The 18,001-nt window shown below is 41.4% G+C and overlaps 1 protein-coding gene across 1 annotated transcript; it reads left to right on the top strand.

The window, feature by feature from the left end:
• Positions 1-1,020: 1,020 nt before the first annotated feature.
• On the top strand, positions 1,021-11,605 carry LOC113031610 (dysbindin-A-like). The gene is made up of 10 exons (XM_026183837.2): positions 1,021-1,179; positions 1,980-2,033; positions 2,940-2,990; positions 3,135-3,195; positions 5,509-5,641; positions 6,192-6,324; positions 6,658-6,680; positions 6,793-6,939; positions 9,526-9,651; positions 10,845-11,605. Exons 1-10 carry the CDS (start codon positions 1,124-1,126, stop codon positions 11,111-11,113), a joined length of 1,053 nt encoding a protein of 350 aa, XP_026039622.1. The 5' UTR covers positions 1,021-1,123; the 3' UTR covers positions 11,114-11,605.
• The last annotated feature ends 6,396 nt before the right edge of the window (positions 11,606-18,001 follow it).

The following is an 18,001-nucleotide window of genomic DNA, read 5'->3' as shown; positions in this document are numbered from 1 at the left end:
TCCTCTCAATGTTCATGTCCCAGAACATGTTACTGACACCAGCACAGACAAGTCAAGCTCACAAGTATTAGATCTGCTCATTCGGAAAATCATCGGCTGCAGTATTAGTGAAGCTGAAGCAAACGCTGAGATTACAGCTGTAACTGTATCCTGATGCATAGAAAGTGGTTGATTAATAAAATAAACATTTAAATACATAAGCTGTTCAAATTGTTATACTCCGGCCCAGTTTGAGGGTTTTCCTGCTTTCTTCTTGTCATAGAGTCAATTTTATAATCTTTTCTCTTTCTCAGCTGGATGGTTCTCTATGACTCGACCTATAGGCAGTTTCCCTTTTCTGGGTTTGCAAGCACCTGTTTTATATTACGTCATCAATCTTGGCTTCATGGTTACAAAAAGCTGGGACCCACTTTGTTATGTTAACCCAGGGTTTTCCCTGCATGTTTGCATGAAAGGGCTGGTGTGACAACATCTGACCAATCTAAAAGAGCATCTCACAGTTCATAACACTTTTCTTTCACAGAAAAGGATTCCTCTGCGTGTCACCTGTAAAGAAAATAAAAGAAATATACCAGTAAAACACCACAGGATTGTAAAAAGGACAAGAGGTGAATCGTTCATCTGGTGATTTAGCACACAGAGCAGCAAAATAAACACTTTAATACCAGGTAATTATCTTGTCACTGAGCTGCTGTTTACTTTTAAGGTGATGGAAAGCTAAACTGTCCCACAGGCTGATAAAGGAAATGTGGAAATCACTTTAATGTGTCACAGATCAAAGTGAAATAATGTGACTGACTGAACTGATGCTCTGTGTCCTGTGTTGTAGCTGCTTTTTCACCACAGAAAAAAGACAAGACAGCAACTCAGTCCAATGAAAGCTGAACTCGACTTATCGACATAAGACCTCAAGAAGTGAAAATGACGAGACCATGTTCAGTCGTTTGTTCGATATGATTTATTTGATTTATTTTGAGCACATTTTGTCCACACTCCATAACAGTGGGTGGCAGTAATGCACCGTTCTGCTGTTTGCAGCCGCTAATAAACGTCAACAAGACGAGAGCGAGCGGTGGCTGCAGCTAGCTGTCAGGACCGAAATCGCGCGTGTCCGAGAGGAATCATGTTTGAAAACTTCAGAGAAAAGCTTCACATCGTCCAGCAGGATTTCACAACGGGGTTGGTCCGCTGTTTTCTGCACTAGTGAACTTTGGGTAACGTTAGCTGAGTTCGTGCATTAGGTCTTGCCAGCGTGTAGCATAGCAGGTAACGATAGCTAATGAAAAAACAACTGCAGTGTGTGCTACAGAGAGCAGCGGTTACTCAACCAACCAACCAACCAACCAGTTCTTATTCTGCTTTTGTGCTGGCTGAATGCGTCAGCATACCCAGTACTAATTTCCATTTGTTAGCGTGCCAACTGGTGCGATCCCAGCTGTTTACGTTACTGCTGTCAGCTGATAGTCATGTGATGACCCCCTCCCACAAACAAACTTTTGGAGTGCAGCTGTTTTGTGTGTTTGAGGGAGAGTGTGTGTAATCGGGCTCTATTCTAAGAAGCAGGTTCAGCTAATAACGCGTTTGTTATCTCATCAAATAGAGTTAGCGTTAACTCTGAGTCAGTTACCAAGGTAACAGACGGTAGTTACCTTAGTTTGTTACTTTGTGTTCTTGACTTAAATGCGTTTTTGTAACAATGTGGTCATGGAGATGCTGTCAATATTTGAATGAATATGAGTCTCACACTAAACTGAAAATAATGCAGCCTGCAGACAGCGTGTGTTCTGACTACAGTTCATGTTAACTTTAATGGATGAATATTAAACTTTTTGAAATGTTCAGAAAGTTAGAGACCGAGCCTCGACATATTTTGCACTAAAAATCACCTGAATCAGTCTCAGTGGGTTGACCCAAAAATCTGATCCGCTCTAAGAGGATCTCGGCTAAGCTGACTTTTTCCTTTTCTTGTCTCCCCACAGCTTCAAGACACTTGGAGACAAATCAAGAAATACCAAAATGAAGAGGAGACCCAGGTGAGAGCTGGGTCTAAAAAAAAGTTTATATATATATATATATATATATATATATATATATATATATATATATGCCGCAAATTTAAGCGGCATGATTCATCATTTAGTGAGTTCATTAGTTCGACGTTTTCCATTAAACAGTTCTCAAACTGAAATTAATATCTGAGTGTTTCTTAGTTTTAGTCTAGTGGGTTAGTCTATGTTTTTTTCCTCATTTAGTCAATTAAGAAATTAGTCACCAGGAACATCCATAGTTTGAATCTCGGGGTGACCTAAAGGTCAGAGGTCAAGATTTCTGAAAATCTTGTGAATGTGATACTGAGAATTGATAGCATACATGCATTTACTAAAAATCTTGGAGGAGATCAAACCTCAGTGACCTCGACCTCCAGGTAAAGGCCAGAAAACAACTTCCCTGAAATGTTGAAGTTGATACCACAGGTGTGTCTGCTGGGAGGCTGAGAGGTAGTCGTGGCAGGTGCCAGTGTTTTTATATCACTGAATTCTTCAAAAAAACAAAACAAATAAACTGTTCAAAACTACTGACCCTGTGTGAGAAAGTATTTGCTGCCTCCTGTTAAATCATTAAGTAACGGTGACCAGCCACGTTCTTGTGGAAGGCTGAGTTTCACCAGCCAACCAGCAGGTTTGATTCAGAACCTGTTTTGCTGTCGGGTAACAGTACTAACCACTTCATCACTGTGCTGCTTATCCTATGCCTGAAAAAGGCTTAAGATTCCTCAGGAAACTCAACTTAGTGTCTGGATATAATGCAATAAATGCAGTGTTGTTTCATTGGAGTATAAGGATTAGCAGAAATGGCTAGCCATAACAAGCTGCCCATGTAAGTAAGCAGCTTCATTTGTGACAGACAAACATTGTGTGATCCGTCTGTCTGTTGTCCAGGTTTGAAGAGCATGTTCCTCATTTCAGTGCTGGCCTGGAAGTCCTGAACAGGTGTCCTCACACACACACACACACACACACACACACACACACACACACACACACACACACACACACACACACACACACACATTGAGTGTATTAGGAAGTTTGATATAAAAGTTGTGTTTATGCTGTTAAAATGATTATTTGTAGGTATGAGGAGAGTTGGTTTCTGCTGCATAAAAGAACGAAGGACTGTGCTCAGGCTGCAGAGGTACGAGCTATTTCTCTGTTTTTGCCTTGTTAGAAATCTACTTTCACGTCTCGCGGCATCGTTCGTTTACCTAAATTTAAGAGGTAGAAGAACTAAAAAACCTCTTTTAAAATTATTATTGTGTAAGTAAAACAGTAGGACTGAACGAGGGTATGATACCTCTTTTCTTTTTTCCACTGTTTGTCTGGGGTTGCTTGAATATCAGTTGTATAGAGTTTGCGACTGTCACATTAATGCAAAGCTGGGTCGTTTTAATATTCATTAGTGACTGAAGAAAAGTTATAGTGTCCGTCTCCTGAATCCAAACTGGAGCCAAAACAGGAGAAATATGCTCTCTCTTTCTAGTCCCTGTCAGGACTCTTGCTGCAGCATTTTGGATTAGCTGAAGGCTTTTCAGTGAGTTTTTTGGACATCCTGATAATAATGAATTACAGTCGTCCAGCCTGGAAGTAATAAATGCATGAACTAGTTTTTCAGCGTCACTCTGAGACAGGATATTTCTAACTTTAGAGATGTTGCACAAATGGAAGAACGCAGTCTTACATATTTGTTTAATATGTGCGTTGAAGGACATGTCCTGGTCAAAAATGACTCCAAGGTTCCTCACAGTGTTACTGGAGGCCAAGGTAATGCCATCCAGAGTAAGAATCTGCTTAGATACCATATTTCTAAGCTTTTCAGGGCCGAGTACAATAACCTCAGTTTGATCTGAATTAAGAAGCAGAAAGTTAGCGGCCATCCAGGTCTTTATGTCTTTAAGACATTCCTGCAGTTTAACTCATTGTGTGATCTGCAGATGATCTGTTAGGTACGTAAGACTGGAGCTCTGCTTCCTGGTCCCAACTCTGGATCGTCACTTTTTGGGGCGTTTAATAAATGTGGCCAGATTTCTAGAAATGAGAGCTGTGCCATCCAAAGTGGGATGAATGCTGTCTCTTAACAAGACCAGGTTTCCTACACAAAGTTGCTTCCTCCTCATCGTCACCCAGCCAGGAGTCTTAGCTAATTATAGGCCAATCTCCAACCTTCCTTTATATCAAACATCCTTGAAAGAGTAGTTGTCAAACAGCTAACAGATCATCTGCAGAGGTTTATTTGAAGAGTTTCAGTCAGGTTTCAGAGCTCATCACAGCACAGAAACAGCTTTAGTGAAGGTTACAAATGATCTTCTTATGGCCTCTGACAGTGGACTCATCTCTGTGCTTGTCCTGCTAGACCTCAGTGCAGCGTTCGATACTGTCGACCATAATATCCTATTAGAGCGATTAGAACATGCTGTAGGTATTACAGGTACTGTGCTGCAGTGGTTTGTATCATATCTATCTAATAGACTCCAGTTTGTGCATGTAAATGGAGAGTCCTCTTCACACACTGAGCGTAATGTAGAGTTCAGTGCTAGGACCAGTTGGCCTATTATACATGCTTCCCTTAGGCAGTATCATTCAAAGGTGTTGCATTACAATTTAATTGGTGTGCAGATGACACTCAGCTCTATCTGTCCATGAAGCCAGATGATGCACATGAATTAGTTAAACTGCAGGAATGTCTTAGAGATGTAGAGACCTGCACTTTTGCTTCTAAATGCACATGTGATTGAGGTTACTAAAAATCTGAGAAACATGTCCAACCAAATACGGACACCAGATGGCTTTTCTTTGGTCTCTAGTCTGTTGAAATTTCCAACTGTGAACTCTTAAAACCAGGCTTCTGTTCTTCTTATCATTTTCATCTTTCATTACATTCTCATTCATCATATTAATCAGACTTATAGTTTTAGCTCTTTATTGTTATTGTACAGTAACACTGGTGAAAGTCGAAACTAGTTCATGCATTTATTACTTCCACGCTGGACGACTGTAATTCATTATTATCAGGAAGTCCTAAAAACTCCCTGAAAGCCTTCAGCTGATCCAAAATGCTGCAGCAAGAGTCCTGACAGGGACTAGAAAGAGAGAGCAGATTTCTCCTGTTCTGGCTTCCTGTTAAATCCAGAATCAGTTCGTAGGCTCTTTAAAAGTAGAACGGCATAAATAAATGTTTATGTTTGTATTTCTTTATAATTTTTTTTAAGCTCAGCACTTCACAGATACAGTGATTTCTAGCAATTCATAGATTACAACTAAGGAAGTGGCTGCAGGACAACACAGTGACTTCAACCTGAAAAATAAAAACAACGACTCTGAATCAGCTCTGCTTATATTCAGTTAGTTAACAGTTAGACAGCCTGTGGTTTTGTGCCGGTGGCGATCACAGACGACCTAACAGTTCCTACTGCCTCTGGTCTGCTCACGGTCACACCTCTGTTTGTTTCAGGCACTGGATGGTGACATAGTGATGCTCTCAGCACACTGGGAGAGAAAAATGACGTCACTAACACAACTGCATGAACAACTGCAAAGCTTGCCAGCCTTTATCAGCGATCTTGATGCCATCACTGCTAACATAGGTTCGTGTTCATTTCTGTGGTCAGATGACAGTCAGCGGGTCAGATGATGATATGATGTCAGCCGCCTCAGCGTTTAGAGCTTCTACTTTAAGGATTGAACACAAAACCTCAAGTTTCCATGTTGAGTAATGCTTTACACCGAGGTCTGACAGCTATGCTACGAAGCTTAGTCAAGTGTTGATACAAAATAATAAGATAAACCTTTATTAGTCCACGTGTGGGAAATTTGTTAGATTGTTAACCTGACTTAAGCAATGAGAGAAACTTAGTAAAGGGATGATAACAATACGTTAAATGTAGTCTTATTAACAGAGATTGTATTAAAAAGCAACTTGTATGTGAGCACCTTAGTATATCAGTAATTCCAAGGACATGCAGTTTATGGCTTCACATTTTCCAGCAGCTCTTCCTGCACTGCTCATATTAAAGTGACCGAAACAATCTGGCCAACAAAGACAACAGAATTTGACTTTTTACACATGGGCAGTGTTTTTGACAAAATGGAACAAAGATGCAGGTTTTTGTGGTGTTTATGTGCGATTGTTTCCAGCTCATTTGGAAGGCGACTTTGAGGAAATGGAGAGCAGACTGGTTTACCTGGAGGTACTGTGTTTGCAGTGTGAGCAGCAGACAGCCAAACAGCAACATATCAACCAATCAGAAAACTACAAGAAAAAAAAAAGGTATGACAGTTTATTTTTCCTTCTTAATGAAAAACCTTTGTATGTGAGATATTAAAATCAAACTGATTTAAAAAGTGATAAAATGATCTTTATGTAATTATAAACATCAAAAACAGACCATTTATATAGACATAGGCAGGCATCAGTGAAATGTATTGTCTTAGATTTATGGCTGTCATTTTTGAGTGTCTTTGTGACTCCTGTCAGTTTGATTACACTAATTACATTCAAAGTGAAAAAGCAGAAGTGTCACCACATTATTTAAACGGTCAGAGAAACAGAATGACCTTAAATGTTTATGTGATTAATGAAAATCTTCCTTTCTGTAAATAGGAGGGAGTTGGAATTACTCGAAGGTGAGTTTCTGCGTGTTCATCCTCCAGTTTCTTACATGTTATTCTCAACAATGGTAAACCTGGTACAATACCAGCAGATGTTGTTTAAGCTGCGTTTCTTCCTGTTTTGTAGAGGAGTTGGGTTCTGAGCATGCTCAGAAAGTAGCAGAGCTGGAGCTGGTCATGCAGCAAAAACTGAGAGAGCGACAGAAAGTCTACGAAGAAGCCTTTAACCAAGATGTGGAAAAATACCTGTCCACTGGATACCTGCAGAACAGAGGTAAGACAAATGAAAGATTGTTAACACTACTTTGTCTAACTATATGAAAATGTATAAATAATGAAATGACAAATAGCCTTTAACACCCAAACAAAGACATCTGCTAAGAAAATGACTAATGGTGAATAACTTCAGGATAATAAAAAACAATCCATATCTTCCTCCAAATGGGCTTTTTTCATCGGCTCCATCTCTTCATATATAAGATGGAGCACAGCTTATCTTAATGACCTTGTAGTACCATATCACCCTATTAGAGCACTTGGCTCTCGCTCTGCAGGCCTACTTGTTGTTCCTAGAGTATTTAAAAGTAGAATGGGAGGCAGAGCCTTCAGTTTTCAGGCCCCTCTTCTGTGGAACCAGCTTCCAGTTTGGATTCAGGAGACAGACACTATCTCTACTTTCAAGATTAGGCTTCAAACTTTCCTTTTTGCTAAAGCATATAGTTAGGGCTGGACCAGGTGACCCTGAATCCTCCCTTAGTTATGCTGCAATAGACGTAGGCTGCTGGGGGATTCCCATGATGCACTGGGTGTTGCTTCTTCACTCACTGTGTATTTATACACCACTCTGCATTTAGTCATTATTGTTATTCTCTCTTCCACGGTGTCTTTGTCCTCTCTTCCTGCCATCAGCCCAAACAGTTCTGCTAGAGGTTGTTTTTACCTTGCAATACAAAGTGCCATGAGGCGAGTGCTGCTGTAATTTGCTGCAAAATAAATTGAATTGAACTGTATCAGCCAGGACTAGTTGGGGGTTAGGAGAGGAAGACCACTGTACCACAGTACCTTTAATACCTGCAGCTGCACTGAGGTCTAGCAGGACAAGCACAGAGATGAGTCCACTGTCAGAGGCCATAAGAAGATCATTTGTAACCTTCACTAAAGCTGTTTCTGTGCTGTGATGAGCTCTGAAACCTGACTGAAACTCTTCAATAAGCCTCTGCAGATGATCTGTTCGCTGGTTTACAGAGATAAAAGGAAGGTTGGAGCTTATCCTAAGACAGCTGAGTCAAGTGATGGCTTTTCAAGCAATGGTTATTTACTGCTAATTTGAAGGCCTGGGGTATGTAGCCCATTAAAAGAGCCCACATACAGCCTCTTTTACATTTTTAGAAGTCATGTGAGTAGGGCTGCCACGATTAGTCGACTATCAAAATCGTCGACCACTAATTTAATAGTCGACGCGTCGTTTGAAGCTTTGTAAGATCCCAAAAGACGCAGGAATAAGTAGCAGGATTTAAGAGTGTGATAACGGACCGAGACAGAAGCACTGCATGTACAAGGATGCCAGCTGCCGTTAAACCCCGAAGAAGAAGCAGCTGTGTCCGGTGTCGTAGCTGTGTCCAAATTCAGGAACCGCATCCTACTGTGCCCACTTTTGTAGGCCGAAGACTCCGACAAATGCATAGCCCAGCTCAGTTTCCAACAATGGCAGCAGCTAGTTAGTTTTAACTTTACTCTTATTATTCTTTCTGGGTCACAAAATAAACGTTTAACATATTTTCAGGTGAGAATGTAGCTGTGTAAACCTCAAATATCTGCTCAGTTTATCAGGACACCGCATATTTTCAAAAGCGCTCCGACGTTTTCGGAGACGTCTGTTACCCACTAGCTCGATAGCTAGCCGGGGGCTAGGCTCACTAGAGCCGTGAGAACACCGGACTCCCCGCAAATCGTTTTCAAACCCACCACCGTCTTTCGCTGCTCAGGTTAAACATGATATATGAGTCACTTAGATAACTTACAAATGTTATTTGTAATATGTAATGTTATATTTTTTTTTAGTATTTTATTTGTTCCTGAGTAAATCGGTTTGGCTGAGATTAAAGTTTTCACACAGCTGAATAAACGTCAAGCAGACAGCTGATTATCAGAAGTGTGAGATGCTCGAGAGTTTACTCCGGTGTCCTGTTATATTTTAGATAGCAAGGAGTTTATTAAACTTCACCGAGACAATCTGCAAATTTCATTAAAATTTAATAAACTATCATCTTGTCTTTATTTTTAGTTAGCATCTTAAAAGCTTAAAGCTGTAAGCTAATGATAGTTATATAAGAGCAGATGCTGCTGGTGCAATAAGCTGAACGCTGTACGTCCAATGGATGATGATCTGACTAGTCGACTATCAAAACAATCGTTTGTGGCAGCCCTACATTTGAGTCTAATGAGAGATTAAATGCAAAGGCTGTCATTTTCAGCAACTGCATGGATGTTAAAATCACCCACTCTAATTATTTTACCTGAACTGAGTACTAAAAAAAAGTCTGAGACAACCGAGAATTAAAATAAGGGCGAGGTGAGGGGATCAGTCCCGTGTTTGCAGTGGTGATTGAGAGGTTGCAGGGGCATCCATATTGTGTTCTGGCAGACAACACTGTGATCTGTAGTGAGTCTGGAGAGGTGGATGCATGTTCTGGAGAAACGAGGAGTGAAAGTAGGTGTAAAGACAGAACGTGTGTGAAATATACACCCTGTTGATTGAAACGATGCACTGTTTGCCACATGTAGTATGTATCAGTAACTGTAGAGTTCGTATATTAAGTTTAGCAAATTGCATAATTGGAGTGTACGTTTACTTTTGCAGAGCCAGCAGGTGCTGATGTTTGCTCTCTGGATCAGGTGACACTAACTAACACAGACCAAGAGGCTTTGGATGACTTCCTCAACTCCAGTGGAGATGAAGTCACTACTGAATCATCATTGACATCAGGTAATCTCAACTCAAGACATGTTGTCATAGAGTACAAAGCAGAATTATTTATCCTGACAAAACAAAATCAGCTTGGTAAACTCATACAAACATGTCAAAACATCAGCATGTTTAATGTTCCAATACAATATTTCACACTTGTGGTCAGACGTGTACATGTAGTGATCGTGGACATGGCTGTCATGGTCATTTTGGACTTTTCATGATTTCTTTGAACTGTTCTTTTCCAATGGTCCATACAGGGGAAGTCAGTAAGTGCATAAGAACAAGCCAGGAAATTGATCCCAAACATCCATCTAAATGGTTTTATAATGAGTAAAAGAAGGTGAATATAAAGCATCTGGAATGACCTGAAGCATTTAGAAAATGCATAAAAGCTGTGTCTGTGATAGTAAACCAGCCAATTTAAATGAATGTTACCAACTCTGTCAAGAAGCGTGGTCAAATATCCTGCTTACATCATGCCAGAAGCTTGTTAATAGCAACATTGAGTAAAACTTGCTAAAGGACATTTAACCAAATATTGAAGGTGTATTAGTGCAGCTGTATGGATATGTACTAATGTCAGTACTAATATCCATCATTCTTTCAAGTAAGATGTATGCTGTACAATCATTCCACCCTAAAACAGAAAACAATCTAAGAGCTCTTTTTGAGGTTGACCCCTGCCCAGTGTTGCCAACTTAGCGACTTTGTTGCTATATTTAGCGGATTTTCAGACCCCCTTTGCGTCTTTTTTTCTAAAAACAGTGACTAGCGACAAATCTGGCGACTTTTGCTGGTGTTATTAGGAAGACTTATGACCACTTTTTGAGATGAGAGCACGTATCGCTCTTACTCTCCACAAGCACCGGGTGCTGCCGTGGCCACCTGACCCGTGCCAAAGCGCTCACAGGTGGCGGTCCCCACGCAGCAGTCACCTCCAGCTGCTGTCAGAGCAGGAGGTGCTGACCCCTACGCATCCAAACTGCAAATGAATCGCACATGACGAAGCCGCTGCACCCACCCTGACTGTAACGCAGTCAGTTCTTTTACTTTTTGTGGATCACAAAGTTTAAAACTACTTAAAAACACACAACTCGTCTCTACAGAGGAGCTATAAATGATGGAAGCATTAAATATTACGGTCAGATGAGGACTGAAAATTAAGCTTGTCGGGTACTCTGTGAAATAAGGCTCGTCTTCTCTAATAGGTCCAGACCTTACACGTTGCTCTTCTGAATCTTCGAACCAAACCTCTCCCCCAAACGACCAGCTGTCCAACAAGGATGTATTCTGGCAGCCAGAAGAGGAACTGGCCAGTCAGGAGAGCGATGAGCCTCTGGTGCAGTCAGACGAAGAGGATATTCATCCAGATATGGCGCTGGTTGGTCTCCATGATGTTGGTACACTCAGAGGCTCTGACGACAGTGACAGTTCAGCAGACCTGTGCACTGGCACCTACGCCCTTGGAAAGGCCTGAATGTTGGACCTATGGCTACTGCATTGATTTAGCAGGGCTTAGAGCTTTTTCTGGTCCTCAAAGATCTTCCAAATGTTAGCCTACAATGCTTTTTTTAAAGATATATTTTCTTTGTTTTTTCAAAATGTAAAGCTTTTGAAACAATGAATTGATTCTACTAACCACGTGTAGGCAGGTCAAAAATGTATTCGAACCAAAATCATTGTTGGTTTGTTTAAAAAAAACCAAACAAACCCAATTTGATGACCTGAGCCTTTAACATTAGGGCGCTGTATGCAAAGTGTTTCACAATCATAAGTATTTATCACCTGTTATAAAAATATCAATCTGTCATAGCAGTGTTTTGCATGTTTATGTGAAATTTATGATCTTTTGTCAGTTTTGAAACCCGGCAAGCTGATGATGATAAATTCTTCTGACTCAGACAAATGTCTAATGGATGGTTTTCATATTGTAATGTTTTTGTTTTTAATGAATTACATTTGAGGATGATGTGGTTGCACGTTAATTTCCTCTCTTGCACGTTATTGTTTAGAATATTTGATTCCAGCAATATGTGGATGACAACCAAAATGTTCTGAAAAAAGTGCACTAGCTTGGGCCAAGGGACAGACAGGGGACAGTCTACACTGGGGGAAAAACACCGGTGGAAAAGCCCCAGAGACGAGCAGACCAGAACACTCGATAGTACCAACTGCTGCTGTATGAGCTGTCTGTATTTCTGTGCACGTGTTCTTGTTCTTTCAGTTTTTTCTATCAAAGGTTCCACTGTTGCATTTTAAGTCTGCTCGTGCGTTCCTGCACTGCTTATCTGTTATCTGTATTTTCTCAGCTGCAAATCAGGAAATCAGGGACAGGACGCCGTAATCTTGATCGATAAGCTTTGCTAGAAATATTCTTTCTGCAAAGAGAAACTCAGTGAGGCTCGAAGATTTGGAAGATTCAGAACAGGAGGTTATTTGCCTTTATTGGATTGACAGTAGAGTTAGACCAGGCACCTCTAGTAATGGGTCTATCCTTCAATACAAGAGTCACCTGCTCAACCCGGTGAATGAAAGCAGCGCTTTGATTAGACAGAGTCTGAAAATCCGTTTTAAGACGAGGATGAGATTGACCATTGGTCAGCTCCTAAACCATCGACAGCCAGCAAGGACAGAAATATGTATCTCTTGTGAATCTCAGTGACCTTTCCCAAGGAATGAGGCACGCTGCATGGCTGCCAGTATGCTGCAGCTCATTTAGCAGTTGCTTGTGTGCAGGTCATTAATTCTTATTTTGGACTTTCATCCCAGATGTTTCCTGGTCTAAATCCAATAGCAACAAAACTAAGAGCTATAGCGTATGTGGAGCCAAGATAGACAGCAAGACAACGTGCGCCACAAAGCTTTAGCTTGTCTTTATAGAGTGGCATGAACAGGCTGAATTGTACAAATTGACATGAATCTGATGCACTTCAGTGAATTAACCTTTGCAGTGATCAGAAACCTTGGATCATTTTTATTTCTTCAACATAAAAATGTTTTTCCACCCCTTTCATCGTTAGGACAAAATGATCTCAGAGCAGTGAAGGTAGAGCCAGCTGGTCTCCCATCAGTTTAATATCAGTCCATAGGTTCTTTCTTAATGTGCACGCGCAAACAACCAGGAAAAAGCTGCTGGCTTGTCATCTTCATTAGCTCAAGCTAACAGGACATGGATACACATCGGAAATGGAGACATTATGCAGCAGGATCCACGGAGACCAGAGCTATACGCAACGATAACTAACTGCAACCACAAGATGGCTGTAATCTCAAACAGGCAAGTAGCTTTATGGAGCAGTTTGAGGTGAAAGTGGATTGTTTTACGATTTCACTAGAAACACACTGCTCTCCTTGGTGTCCTGACAGAATGCCTCTGTGTAAAAACCCTCTTTTAATTTGAATAACTTACTAATAAGGAACTGAACTTCTATCCGGTCGTTAAGTCTGACGTCACTAGCCGTGTCTGGGCCTAAACTCCGCTGCAGGTCCACATATCAAACGATCACTGTGGCATTACTGAGAGTTGAAAAACTGTCTAAAGTCTTTCATCTTTAATAAAATGATCAGCGTTCTGCTCTACCAGGTGTAACAATTGAGTTTAACATCCAGGCATCCATGAAAACGGAATTTATGACATTTAACGGAGTTAGAAGTTAGCAGGGAGTTAGCTCGCTAGCTTCTATCTAAATACAATATAGCATGTCCTGACTGCGGGGTTTTGGAAACAAATTAAAACGTACAGCTCTGTTATCACTTCCAGCATAAATGAAGACAGAAAACTAAACAGCAGTGACGTTTGTAGGGTTACTGAAGTTGGGCTAGCTGCTATATAATGATGTGCTACGTGACTGCTAGCGACACAGCTATGTTAGCATAATATAAACAAGCTTTTTTTCCACTCGATAAAAGTTGACGTGAGTGTTCTCGGTGGTCAGGAACAAATGTAATCGCATGGCAGGATGCTGTAAAAGGACCAAACTTCAGCCAGGAGAACAACTGAGATAATCCATCCACAATACGAGGTTAGTCATTCATATACTGCTGCATGGGCTGGGCTGTAGCTACATCCTAAGGTTTTAAAAACTGAGCTTAAATAAATGATTAGCGGTAATAAAAGCCGAGGGAGGTCAACAGTGATCACTGACTGTTTTAGGAGCTTTTTGAGATCAAATAGAAGAAAATACAAAACATTAAACATGTTAACAACACAAAAGCCATATTAAACGCAGACTACTTTAGACCCGGAAGTAGGATTCATCACGTCATCACTGAACAACCGGATAGCACTGTGAGTTTATTATTGTTTATTATTTGTATTATTAGCTTGGATCTACTGGCACTGTTGTAATTATCAGGTGGGAATGTATGCCTCATATTGTTTTTACATTCTACAAAAAGGAAAACAGCATATTATTAGATTTGTCTTCTGTAAAATTGATGCATAAATTTCAATAAAAAATATCTGGAAAAAGAACCAGTCATGTGATTTCTTCTTTTTTGCTCATATGCTGACCAGCCTGTGAACTTTGAGTCGCATACAAACTATTTCATGTTGCTGCTTCTTTTATTTAAGGAACATTTATAAATTGCAAGCTATAATCTCCTCTGAACTAGAGAAAACTTTATGCATCCACTGCCTTTTTATAAGCTTAGACAAATCATCCCTGTTACACCAAGCAAGCAATGCAAAGTGCTGCAGCCAGACTTTTAACACACTCTAGCAAGTGAGCTCACATTACCTCTATTTTACTTTCTTTAAATTGGCTCCCAAATGATTTTGGAGTTTGTTTTAAAATTCCTACCCTTACATAGAGAGTGCAAAATCCACAAACTCCAGAATAATTTTCTCAATTTCTTGTTAAAAATTGGTCTGCCATTCTTTGCTCAGTTGCTCTCTTCCTGAGTCTGTTGCAGGTGATACATTTATGGATAATCTGATACGGAATTCATCATCCAACTCGGGGCCCACACAGTCATAGGTTTCAGTTTCTGTTGTAACACTGTAACAAGAAAGCAGGTCCCTTGAGCCAGGCACTGTCACCAGGGCAACAGTCGCAGAGCGTGTGCCTACGTCAGCAGTGTTAGCGCTCGTAAAAACACAGTGCCATTGTTTCGGTTCTGAAATCCTCCGGATTCGCTGCACCGTGTTAGTGAGATATACGTAGAAATGCTTCGTCTGGTTACGTGTTGACAAACACGTGAACCTTCATGCGATGCTCACAGAAGTCATTGGCAGGATTGTTGGTCCTCTCTAACAGTGAAACTGTGAAACATCTGTCTATGTCTGCGGTTACTGCAACAGTTTCACATCTGAATCTCAACAATACTTCCAACAAGCTATTATTGAGGTCAGGTCCAGAGAGGAGGGCATCTTTAAGAGAGACGCCATGACACTTTGCACTTGAGTCAAAACCAACTCTGATCTGACCCGGCTTCTGAGGATGGTGCACCCCAAAGGTAGGTAAAAACCAACACTGGTTGTCCACTTCAGGTGGAGGAGCCTGTTCAGCATGGTCACAATCAAATGTATTCTGCATGAAGGCAAAGAAATTCCTCTTCATTTCAGGCCTTTTTTCAAGGGTGCGATAAAGAGAGGATTAGCATTTGACCACTTGGTCGTGACTGTTGGGCAGCCGCTGGCGAGGTCCCTTAAATGCAAGTGGTGCCACCCACCTGCCGCTGTCATCAATGAACATCTGTCTCTTTATGACCTCTAGGAAAAGTTTGTCTTCAACAGAAAGGCCGATTTTGTTATCGTCCTCAGATGTATCAAAGAGAGTGCTTCCAAGAGTGCATGCATTAACTCTCAGTATTTCAGTGGTAGGAAAGACTTCCTGCTCAGGCTTACACCCATAATTTTCTTTGATATGAACCATGGCCTTGGACATGGGCGATTGTTCTCAAGCAAATTAGTGTGATAGGCATCGACAGTTGCAGGCTTGTGAGCATCACCTAAACAGACAACACTAATGATAACCCATCACAGGTCTGTGCGTATGGGGCATTGTGAGGACCATTTCTACGCTGCCTCACCTTATGGAGACTAAGTAGGTCACATGCCAGTAAAAGGAGGATCTCATCTTTGTTATCGAGTGGTGGGATAAGGTGGGCCTTTGAGATGAGCATGTTCTGCTGCCACCTCAGGGGTAGCTATCTCAGCTCTGTTACTCAGGATGTTATTACATTCAATTATTCTCAGCAGCGCGACTGATGTGGCTCCATCCAGTGACTCCACTACAAAGCCTGTGGCTCTTCCACCCATCATTTCTGTTGTTCCAGCACATGTACAGAGTGTGAATGGAGACTCTGATCCCTTTATGTCATAAACATCAAAAACCTCTGTCCTGGCAGGGGACCGATTACTCTGATCATCAAGCACAACATAAGCCTTTGTCACTTGCTCTTGCTGCACTTTCAGGAAAACTTTCACCAAGCAGACCTTAGGACAGGAAGCTTCTCTCTTAGCCTCTCTGTACACTTCAGTACAAGTGGATGTTACAGCAGGCTGAGTTGTCGCTTCTGTGCCCCCCCCCCCCCCCCCCCCCCATGACCAAAGAGAGTTGGAAGGGGTGGTCCTGGATGAAGGACAGAGATATGGTTCCTCCTTTCACTTCACTTGATTGTTGTGTTGCAGTTCTTGGCGATGTGACTGTTGGAAGAACAGCATCTAAAACAGATACCGTTGTCCTTCAGTAAGGTCTTACGCTCCTCAGTAGGTTTAATGTGAAACCCTCTGCAGCACTTGAGGGAATGTGGCTTTTTATGATGCCTTTCTATATCACAGATTTTCTCTCTCAAACTATCTTGACCAGCTTTCTCCTCTGATATTTCCGTCTTGTGTGCAGAGACTAAACCCTTATGAGGCATTCTCATTGTAATATCTGATCTAAAGTGATCTGTTGTAGATGCTAAGAGACTGAAACCTCGGTCATTGCAAGCTTGGGGTGAGAGAAGGAAGACAGGATAAAGACATGCTGTGGAAGAGAGACAGAGATTAATAACAGATATGATTCAGTGCAGAGAGGTCTGTTAACACATAGTGAGTGAAAAAGGTGACTGGAAAGGAAAAACTCAATGCATCATGGGAATCCCCCAGCAGCCTACGTCTATTGCAGCATAACTAAGGGAGGATTCAGGGTCACCTGGTCCAGCCCTAACTATATGCTTTAGCAAAAAGGAAAGTTTGAAGCCTAATCTTGAAAGTAGAGATAGTGTCTGTCTCCTGAATCCAAACTGGAAGCTGGTTCCACAGAAGAGGGGCCTGAAAACTGAAGGCTCTACCTCCCATTCTACTTTTAAATACTCTAGGAACAACAAGTAGGCCTGCAGAGCGAGAGCGAAGTGCTCTAATAGGGTGATATGGTACTACAAGGTCATTAAGATAAGATGGGGCCTGATTATTTAAGACCTTGTATGTGAGGAGCAGGATTTTGAATTCAATTCGGGCGACCGTGGCTCAGGGGGTTGGGAATCGCATCTGTAACCGGAAGATCGCCAGTTCGATCCCTGGGCTCTCTGTCCTGGTCGTTGTGTCCTTGGGCAAGACACTTTACCCGACTTGCCTACTGGTGTTGGCCAGAGGGGCCGATGGCGCGATATGGCAGCCTCGCTTCTGTCAGTCTGTCCCAGGGCAGCTGTGGCTACAACTGTAGCTGCCTCCACCAGTGTGTGAATGTGAGAGTGAATGAATAGTGGCATTGTAAAGCGCTTTGGGTGCCTTGAAAAGCGCTATATAAATCCAATCCATTATTATTATTAACAGGAAGCCAATGAAGGGAAGCCAAAACAGGAGAAATATGCTCTCTCTTTCTAGTCCCTGTCAGGACTCTTGCTGCAGCATTTTGGATTAGCTGAAGGCTTTTCAGGGAGTTTTTTGGACATCCTGATAATAATGAATTACAGTCGTCCAGCCTGGAAGTAATAAATGCATGAACTAGTTTTTCAGCATCACTCTGAGACAGGATATTGGTAATGCCATCCAGAGTAAGAATCTGCTTAGATACCATATTTCTAAGCTTTTCAGGGCCGAGTACAATAACCTCAGTTTGATCTGAATTAAGAAGCAGAAAGTTAGCGGCCATCCAGGTCTTTATGTCTTTAAGACATTCCTGCAGTTTAACTCATTGGTGTGTGTTATCTGGCTTCATGGACAGATAGAGCTGGGTGTCATCAGCATAGCAGTGTAAATGTATGCTATGTCTTCTAATGATGCTGCCTAAGGGAAGCATGTATAATGTAAACAGAATTGGTCCTAGCACTGAACCCTGTGGAACTCCATAATTAACCTCAGTGTGTGAAGAGGACTCTCCATTTACATGCACAAACTGGAGTCTATTAGATAGATATGATACAAACCACTGCAGTG

This window comes from Astatotilapia calliptera, chromosome 11 (genome assembly GCF_964374335.1).
Source record: "Astatotilapia calliptera chromosome 11, fAstCal68.1, whole genome shotgun sequence".
Taxonomy (NCBI): Eukaryota; Metazoa; Chordata; class Actinopteri; order Cichliformes; family Cichlidae; genus Astatotilapia; species Astatotilapia calliptera.
The sequence above is the reverse complement of the archived record's forward strand: the minus strand, read 5'-3'. Positions and strand labels throughout refer to the sequence as shown.